The 10,295-nt window shown below is 43.2% G+C and overlaps 1 protein-coding gene across 1 annotated transcript in view; it reads right to left on the reverse strand.

The window, feature by feature from the left end:
- Positions 1-10,295, reverse strand: part of SEPTIN14 (septin 14) — a 35,867-nt gene that overhangs the window by 19,228 nt on the left and 6,344 nt on the right. The window contains exons 4-6 of the mRNA XM_045285326.1: positions 5,243-5,363; positions 4,047-4,242; positions 3,615-3,801 (exon numbers count right to left, since the gene is read on the reverse strand). Coding sequence (XP_045141261.1) covers positions 3,615-3,801; positions 4,047-4,242; positions 5,243-5,363 — 504 coding nt within the window. The remainder of the gene's footprint in view (positions 1-3,614; positions 3,802-4,046; positions 4,243-5,242; positions 5,364-10,295) is intronic.

Consider the following 10,295-nt stretch of genomic DNA (forward strand, 5'->3'; position numbering starts at 1 on the left):
CCCACCACCATCACCACCACCACCACCACCACCACCACCCACCACCATTCAGTTAACAAGGGGCCCCATATGGCCGCGTGTCTGCTGGAGTCAGAGTGCCCCTCGCCAAATCTCTGTTGCACAACAGGCGTGTCCTCTAACTCAACCAGCATGATGAGGCTTATATGTCCCTTTCTCGATAGGCCTGGAAGAGGCATTCTCTCCTCCCGTCAACAGCTCTGGCTCTCAGAAACGCAGACTCTGGTCTATCTACGGGGTCACTGTGAGTCAGCGCCGACTCCCCAGGAGTGAGTTTGCATAGAGAGACGTAATTCTTACTCGTTGGGATTTAAATTTTATATGTAGTTAGAATTATGTGTCGTATATTTGCAACCCACACGTTCTGCCTCTAATGCCTGGAAAATTCCAGTCTCGGAAGCTTCCGGCCAATTCCACAGCCAGCTCCCCTCCCCACTCCGGCTGTGGTTTCCATGACGATGATTAAGCCCACTTGCTTCTGACTCGCGCAGCAGAACACAGCAGAGCTCCTGGTAATAAACTATCCGGGAGGCGGCTACCCACCTTCCACCCTCACCGTGGTTCTCCCAGGACGCCTTCTTCAAGGGTCGCACCACGGAGGCCAAATCTGGACTCCTGGAGCAGGACAGTGGTGTTGGTGGGACACCTCGCTCATGTGGGCGAGAAGTGGGACCCCGAGAATTGAGCTCTCCCGAGGCACTGGTGGGAGATAAAGGCGGAGGAGGCTGACGGGACGAACGACAAATGGAGATGCAGGTTGACTACTGTCTACTCAGGAAGCCTAGTGGCACAGCCGGTGAGGCGCTCAGTTGCTAACCTGGAGGCAAAGGAAATGGAATGCATGCCCAACCGTTGAGTAAAATATGGCGGTGTGCTCTTCAAGTTCCGTTAGTTTTTGTTGTCGTCGTTGTTGTTGTTTGGGGGCGGGGGTAGGGAAGAAAGAGAGAAACCTGAATTGGAGGGGGTGAGTTGATCAGGAAGCAGTAGAGCAATAACGGGGTATGCAATACACCCCTGTTCCCTGGAGGCCTCCTCACTCCACCCCCACCCCACTATCACAACCTCAGTGCCTCCTCCCAATCTAGACTAGACGGAAGCATGTCCATAGGTATAGGCAAGAGATAAAACTCACAGCACATGGAGCCCAGGAACAGGAATGGGACTAGAGATACTGAAAGGGTAGGGGGAAGTGGGGAGAGGGGGACACCGATCGTAATGAATGGCACATAACCCCATCCAGGGGGAAGAACAACAGAAACCAGAGGGGGAGGGAGGGAGACAGCAGTTGGAGTGAGATTTGAAAATAAATAACAATCTACAATCTATCAAGGGGCCATGAAGGTTGGGGCAGGGAAGGAGGGAGGGAAAAAAGGAGGAGCCGATCCCAAGGGCTCAATGGAAAGTAACTGTCTAGAAAAGAACGATGGAATATGTCGGATACAATTGATGTATGGTTTGTAACAAGAGTTGTAAGAGCCCCCAATAAAATGATATTTTTAAAAAGCAAACAACAACAACAACACCAAAAATCCCCAAAAGGCAGGAGAATTCTTCTAGCTTTAAAATGACATAAAACCAGAAGAAAATGTGTAAACTTTGATTGGATTTTAAAAGCAAGCCAAGATTATATTTGGGGAAATTGTAATACTTACATTATAGTATATGAAATTAAAGAAAAATTTTAAATGTAAATAAATAAATGATCATCACAGTTTTAAAATAAAGATGGAAGATTGTTCTGAAAAAAATTAAATTTAATTAAAAAAACTAGTTTATACCAAGGGTTCAAGTAGAAAGCGTTTTGGAAATGATGATGGCAACTTGTGTATAAATATGCTTGATACAACTGATGTATGGGATGTTATAAGAGCTGTAAGAGCCCCCAGTAAATATGATTTAAAAAAGGAGAAATAAAGAAATCTAAAAAGAAAACCATGCAGCTATGTGTCCCTGATCACCGGGGTGGGTCCTTCATTCCAACTACAAACAAGTCCTTCAGCCACTCGGGACCTTCTGAGGCGAGCTGCAAAGTTTCTTGTTTGAAGAATACATTGTAAAAGGCAGGGCTCCTTTGATAAGGAAAACGTAACTTCAGAACACTGTTCCTCCCTTCTGCTGATAACCGGCAGACGTGCAAGCAGCGAATTTGTGGGCTGGCTCCCAACCACAGCGGTGGCACCAATATCACAAGGAATCATCACCCCAGTGAATGTTTTTTGTTTCCCAGTGCATAGAACAGTTATGTTTACACTCTCCTGCGTCCATTATGCGTGTGTTTGCAGGATGAATTTGGAAACCTCTTGAGTAAGAGAGCAAGGTTGACAGTTCAAGCTCATCAGCTGCTCCAAGGGAAAACGATGAGGCTGTCTGAGCTTGTAAAGATGGACAGCCCTGGAAACCCTCTATGGGGTCACTATGGGTCAGAATCGACAGTGAGTTTGGGGTCATAAATTAGAACTTTCCATATAATCAGAAGAAACTAGTGAACAAAGGGCTGTCCGATTAGAAAACGTAATCCTATGAGATATCCTCCTGTCAGCTTCATGGAGACATACATCATCGCACCATGGGCGGGCAAGCAGCCACTGCTTCCCACATAGAAACAGCCATGGAAGCATGGTTCCTTCCGGGGAAACCTTGGGACAGAGGTGGCTTCCCTGCTCACAGGCTGCTTGATCCCATGGATGGCGAAAGCTTCCTATTTTTCACCATCACTGACACCAGGCAAAATGCAACGGGCTTATTTTAGTACAAGACGCCAGTTTTTATTGCTAAAGAAAGGGCAAAGTGACCCGAATGGAGTTAATTTGGGATTACCAGGTGGCATAGAGTCGCCTCCCACTCACGGCGATCCTAAGGGTGTCAGAGTAGAATGTGCTCAGTGAGGTTTTCTTTCAGGGGCTGATTTTTCAAAAGTCCACCACCATGCCTTTCTTTTGAGGCACCCCTGGGTGGGTTCAAAGCTCTAGTCTTTGGGTTACTAGCTGCCCCGCTACTGTTAACCAGTGCTATCTCCCCCAGCCAGCGCTACAGCCCAAGGGAACGTGTATATATGAGCAGGCCTCAAAAAGTGTGTGCAAAAAGTCAATCAGCTCCCCATTCAACTTTGCCACGAACTTTTCGAAGTTCCCTCACACATACACACGTATATGTATGTGCGTACATACAGTTCATTAAGAGATTCAGAAATTCTGGTATAGGACTTGTTATTAAAATAAAAATACATTTTATAAGGTATATGGCTAAGTATCAGACCTTGACTGTCTCCTTTTACATAACAAAATTATGCAGTGAATTCAGTGTGAGAAATTGGAGCGAACAACAGTGCTCTAAGTTACCATTTTACCATGGAGAAAAAAAACTAATTAGAATTTTGTCTTGATTTTTCTTTTCAACCAAAGGATACTATTTTAAATTAAATTCCTCCAGAAAGTAAGCTAAGGTTGAAATTTATAGATGAGCAGGGAAAAAATTAATCATGAGATACACATCTATTAAAGAATAACAGGTATGTGTCTGAAAAGATTTTCAAGGTATATTATTATCTCATAGTAAGTGTGAACTCTTGAAAAGTTAACGGCGGTAGCCAGACACACCTTACTGTCAAGCATCTTCATGGTTACCAGATCCAGTGACTTCAGAGAATGCCCTGTCGGGGCAATGAAGTAGAGACACACGTGGACTCGGGAATCGTGGAGCTTGATTAAAGAACGCTTGATCTTCAGCTCTTCTTGGAGATAGGCCTCAAACTGAGTATCTATGTAGTCGATGATCGGTCGGTAGCTGAAATGGTGGAAGAACCTCAGGCATGAAGACAAAGTACATTAAGACATTTTCTGTAATTGCCGAATGCAACATCTTGGAAGGACAGCAGCAGATGATACATACATGCCGATCGCAAACTAAGGAGAGACGATTACTTAAGGAAAATTGAAAACTTGGAGAGATTACAACTTACTCCAGGAGTAAAGAAGGCAAATTCTTTGAAATAAGACACTCTTGTTTCATTAAACCAAGAACACACTCACCTGGCTTCCTTGTTTATTTGATCGCCATAGCCGACTGTTTTCACAACCGTTAATTTCAAGTGAACATTACTTTCATGGAGATCATACATCTGAACTTTAAGTCCAACACTGGGGTGAAAATGTGAGGATTTGTGTTCTTTAAAATTAGTATTAAACAATGTGTCGATCAGAGTTGATTTTCCAATTCCGGTTTCGCCTATAATAAACAGAGACGCATCATCATAAAGACATAGGTTGCGTGAGAAGAAATAACAATCTAACCCCCTCAAAACAAAACAAAACCATGCCAATGAGTAGATTCTGACTCATAGTGACCTACAGCATAGAGTAGCAATGGTCCTCTAGAGTGACTTAAATGAGTCCCAAATACTACCAACAGTACGATGTCCTTTAAAGTATGAATGCTTCCCTTAGGACAGCAACCATATGAGACTCACAGAGCAGCATTTGCTCAGTAATAAAGCTCATAAGGCAGGAAGGGATAGGGAAGGACTGATGGAAACAGTAAACTCACTGAGGGAGGGGAGTGGGAGATGGCTGTGATATTGTGGGAATTGCATTCAGTGCCATGAAACAAAATGTGCATGGATTATAGAATGGACAACCAGTTTTTTTCTTTAAACTTCCACCCAAATCACCATTCAAAAAGAATTTTTTTTTAAGTAGACATGCTATAGGACTGGCTCATTTAGTCATTAGAATAATCAAAATGGGAAAATCTATACATAAGCTATATCAAATTTTTTAAAACACTGAAAGAAAGAAGAAACTATTCAAGTAATATGGCAAAAAAGGTTCAAAAATGAAACAAACATACAGAAATGGTCCTCAAATTGGGAGCTTCAGTATCTTGTTGCTTAAGATCAGTTGGGGACACACACCAATAATGTGGATGAAGGGAGACAGCAGGCGGTGTAAGATATGGAAATAATAATAATTTATAACTTATCAGGGGTCTATGAGGGTGGCAGGGAGGGAAATAAAGGAACTGACACTAAATGGTCAAACAGAAAGAAAATATTTTTAAAATGATGAAGGCAACATAGGTACAAATGTGCTTGATACAATTGATGGATGGGTTGTTATAAGAGCTGTAAGAGCCCCCAATAAAATGATTTATTTTTTTAAAAAAGATCCGTTGAAATGGGCATAGAGGCAGGTGAAGCAATCATTCAGATAAGGAGTCTGGTACCTACCTACACAGAGAATATTAAAAGAGAATCCTTGTTGAATAGATCTATGCACCAACTGGCGGGGGAAGCATTCAAAGCCAAAATTGTCAAGTAAAGGCAAGCAACGGATGTTTTCTTCTTTTTTCTAAAAGAAAAAAAAAAGTTTCTCATTAGAATAGGAAATGAAGACATTTCAAAGGCCAATGATGATGATTTAACAAAGTAATTGAAAGTGGATTATCATTTGCCTATCATACCAGAGACCAGCTGGAAATGGATGAAGTAAATTAGTGAAAAGAGAAGGCTATGTCAGTGCTCACGGGAATATTGCTTATTCTCTTTCTTATGTTTCAAAGTTCAAAAGGAATCATTAAGGAAACACCAGAAGGCAGTGCCAGTATGGTGTGATTGCTGTTAGGTAGAGCTGCTGGTTCCAAGTCTCGGTGACTCTCTGTACATCAGAATGGAGCGTGGCACAGCCCTGCCTCCTTCACAAGCACCGCTTTCTTTAGACACAGGATTGAAGTCACAGCATCAAACCATCTCCTGGAGGAAGTCTTCTCTGACGCCGAGCCTCTACTTTACGAAGCATGATGTCCTTTTCCAAGGACTCTTCTCTCCTGATAACATGTCCAAAGCATTTGAGGCAGAGTCTCACCAGCCTGGCTTCTAAGAAGCGCTCTGGGGTGTCCGTCTTCCAAGACAGGTTTGTCCATGGTATATTTAATATTCTTTGCCATAATTCACCATAATTCAGAAACACAATTCTTGTTCTTTACTTGTTGTCTAGCTTTTGCAGTCCTATGGAGTGGTCGGAAATGGCTTGGATCAGGCACACATTAATCCTCCAGGTGATGCCGGGCAGTAGATTTACTCAAGGCAATATGTCATTTGATTTCTTGACTGCTACTTCCTTGGATGTTGATCAAGGATCCATGTGACATAAAATACATTACTATATTTCCATAGGAAAAAGGGAAATACTGGGGAAACACAATCTATGTTAATGTATGTGAGGCAACCCACGGCGATTTTACACACGTAAGTGGATAAAAACTTTGTGACTTCAGGTCTGTTACATGCCCTCTGAGAACTTGTGTGAAATCAAATCGTTAAGGGAATCTGTTTCTAATAACACCACCTTAGAAGCAGGACGCCAGTGGCATATCCCCTAGCTCAAATCCACCAGCCACACTGAGGGAGGAAACTGAGGCTTTCTATTCCTGCAGAGAGTTGCAGCCGTGGAAAAATATGATGCTCTCAGCTCCCATAAAGATCGGCAGCCCTGGGAACCCGGCATCATTTCATTCCCTTAACAATGGGTGTGACGGCAGTGGGTCAGGATTTTAAGTTCAGAAAGTACAGCACAAAATTCTTTTGCAAAAGATTTAGTATCATTTTACCCAAAAGAAGCGGGGGTGAGGCGGGGAGTAAATGGAAGCATCCTCTCCCTTTAGAGAAGGCAATGAATGCTCTCAAAGCAAGAAGATGAAAAGACAGCGCAGAGAGATATTAACAGAATAGCTATGAAAAGTAACTACTGGGCTTAGAAATTTGACAGACTAGACAGTATTTTTAACCTTTTGAAAAATACATTCCCTTGGAAACAGGGACAGTTTTAAAAATTGTGTAACATATGGGAACCGATTACAAGGGTCTTCATGTACCCTCCTCCCTGGGGGATGGACAACAGAAAAGTGGGTGAAGGGAGACGTCGGACAGTGTAAGATATGACAAAATAATAATTTATAACTTATCAAGGGTTCATGAGGGAGGGGGAAGCGGTGAGGGAGGGGGGAAAATGAGGAGCTGATGCCAAGGGCTCAAATGGAGAGCAAACGTTTTGAGAATGATGAGGGCAACGAATGTACAAATGTGCTTGACACAATGGATGGATGGATGGATTGTGATAAGAGCTGTATGAGGCCCCAATAAAATTATTTTTGAAAATGTGTAACATACAAGAACATAAGAAAATATGAATAGCAAACATTGCTACACTTGTTTAAAAAATTAAATGAAAGATTACAGTCTTGGAAACCTGTTGGGGCGGTTCTATTCTGTCCCGCAAGCTCTCTATGAGGCAGAATTGACTCGATGACAGTGAGTATTTCTGAGAAACTAGAAATTGGTTCATCTTATACAGTTGTTGTTGTTGCTAGCTGCTTTTGAGTTGAGTTTGACCAGACTGGCCCCTGGTGATTGAGTATGGTTTCCCCATAGGGTGTTGGAGGCTGTCGTCCTCACGAAAGGAGGCCTGGGGGACAGTAGGAGACACAGTGGGCTGCTCATTGTCAGGTCAGCAGTGCGAACCCACAGGAAAAAGATGTACTCAACCAGAGAAAAGCCAGGGTCTCTGAGCCAACTCCGACTTGTGGTGACCATGTGTGTATCAGAGTAGAACTCCGCTCCATACAAACCCCAAACCAAGGGTCAACCTAGAACCCCCTCCCAGAGGGACGAATAATGGAAAAGTGAGTGAGGGGCAACGGAGGACAATGTAAGACATGGAAAAAATAATCTATAACTTATCAAAGGTTCGTGAGGGCGGGCAGGCGGGGGAGGGACGGGGGGAAAATGAGGCGCGGATCTCAGGGGCTCAAGTGGGAAGAGAATGCTTTGAAAATTATGATGGCGGCATATGTGCAAATGTGCTCGCCACATTGGAGGAATGTTTGCATTGTGGTAAGAGATGTAAGAAGGCACCCTGGTGGCGCTGTAAGATAGGTGTTGAGCTGCTAACCACAAGGTCGGCGGTTCAAACCACAGGACAGATGTAAGAGCCGCCAATAAAAGTATTTTAAAAAAATGTGAGTAACAAAAAAAAATGTGAGTAACTACTCTGATATTCATCAAATTGCCAATTCTTACACAATCACATAGAAATATATATCACTAAATGCATGTATGTATGTATATATATATATATATGTTTATCACAATCTATGCTCCATTCATTGTGTCAAGCACATTTGTACATTTGTTGCCATCATCATTCTCAAAACATTGTCTTTCTATTTCTCTTTTAAAACTTTTTGTTGCGGCTTGAGTGAGAGTTTATAGAGAACATTGCTTTTCCCATCAGCATTTCATACACATTTTATCTTGTGGCATCGACTGCAATCCCCACAATGTAGCAGCGCTCTTCCAGCTTTCTGGGTCTACTAGTTCCATTGTCCATCTTCCCCATGGCTCCCTGCCTTCTGAGCTTTATCCATCAGAAACAGTGCCCTTTGGATGTCCTATGATCAATTTTTCCAAGGCGTGCATACCTCCCTGGGGTTAATGTTCATCTTATTGGTCTGTCTAGTGTTTGGCTGGAAGTTGAGCCATGGGGGTCTGTAGGGGTTTTAGTAACGGGTCTTTTGGAAGAAGACCACCAGGTCTTTTTACCCCGGGGTCACTGAGTTCGAGTCCAGAACCTCTGAGGTGTGGTGAAGAAAGCAGATAGTGGTGCCCGTCTATCTATCAGAATAGTGTCTGGGATCTTCAAGGCTTGTATTCAAACAAGCAGCCATCTAAGCAAGGAGTCAACTAAGTCCACACGGAAGAAGCACCCCAGCTTGTGTGATCCAGAGATGACAATGACAAAACTGGAATAAGGTGAGGGGAAAAGCAGCAGAGAAAAAAATGATGAACCCCCTATTTGTGGAGGGATATTGGGGGGGCGGGCGGTGGGAGCCCAAAACCCATCTGCAGAGTATCTGGTCAGACTGAGCCACTGGCAGATCCGATCAGCCTTAATATCAGGCAGAGACCATTGTAATCTTGATCATGCTGGATCGAACTCAACACTAAGGCTGTTGACCATCCTACAGACGTGACCTGAATCTGTTCTGGGTGCAAGTATCTCTTACTGGTTCCATGACAGAAACGTATTCCCTGGCTTTTGAAAATATTGTTGGGGTCTTTTCCTTCTTACACATTATTAGTATTTTTGTCTGTATACTATTATGTTTTTATCTTACCACCTTAGCGTGATTTTGTGTCTTATTGTTTTCTGTTGGGTCTCCCAGCTGTGAAGCACAGCAGGAGTGGATGGTAATAACATATACCAGGGGATATAGGGAATAGGGGGGTGGGCGAGGGAGGGGAGAGAGAGGGAAAGGGGATTTCGTGAGTAACTAATGAAGACGGCAGGAGGGAGGGAGGGAGCACTGGAACGGATTGTGATTGCATAAGTCATCTTAAAGGCAGTTTAACCATGGGGGGGGTGCTCTAAAATTGATGTGGAGGGTGATTGTACAAGTCTCCTTGATGCGATTGAATGGTTGAACTATTGGATTATATAATATGTAAATTACTAGCCAATCAAACTGTTAGCAGTCGAGCACACTGACTGTTGACATCAACCAATGACTCAACCCAGAGCGACCAGACGAATAATGCAACCTGAGTTGATGTTATATGAGTGAGAAAATGGAAGCTTTAGAAGGTAAGCAAGACCAGCATTTCAGAAGAAAAGAGCAGGCAGCTGACAACACATGCAAACTGCCATGTGGGAAAGAGGTTTTATTTATTTATAATTAAAAGATCATTTTACTGGGATATTTACTTTCTATTGAGACCTTGCAATCAGCTCCTCTTTTTTCCCCTTCCCCCCCATAGCCCCGTGATATATTATAAATTATTATTATTTTCATTTCTTACACCGACCGCTGTCTACTTTCCCCCATGTTTTCTGTTGTTCTTCCCCATGGAGAGGGGTGCATGGTTATGTGTCAATCATTGTGATCGGTTCCTCTTTCTCCCTTTCTCCCCCCCCTTCCCCCTACCCTTCTGGTATCGCTATTCCCACTCCTGTTCCTGGATTCCGTGTGTCATGAGCCCCTAGCTCTTATCTATAACTGTGTACATGCCCTGGTCTAGTCTGAACTGAGAAGCAGGACTGGGGTCATGGTGGATGGGGGTGAGGAAAGAGATTGATTTTATTTACGAAGCTCAAGGGAACGACAAAAAGACAACATGTTCTAAAAGGCTAATTTTACACAATTTACCAGAAGGTCTATTAAAGTTATCAAAACGTTAAATGGGTCTGCTTAACTGGCCTTGGTTTCCAACACACAGGAGAGGCGGG

The sequence above is a fragment of the Echinops telfairi genome, unplaced genomic scaffold (genome assembly GCF_000313985.2).
Source record: "Echinops telfairi isolate 266 unplaced genomic scaffold, ASM31398v2 ScPeMD7_5;HRSCAF=22, whole genome shotgun sequence".
Lineage (NCBI taxonomy): Eukaryota > Metazoa > Chordata > Mammalia > Afrosoricida > Tenrecidae > Echinops > Echinops telfairi.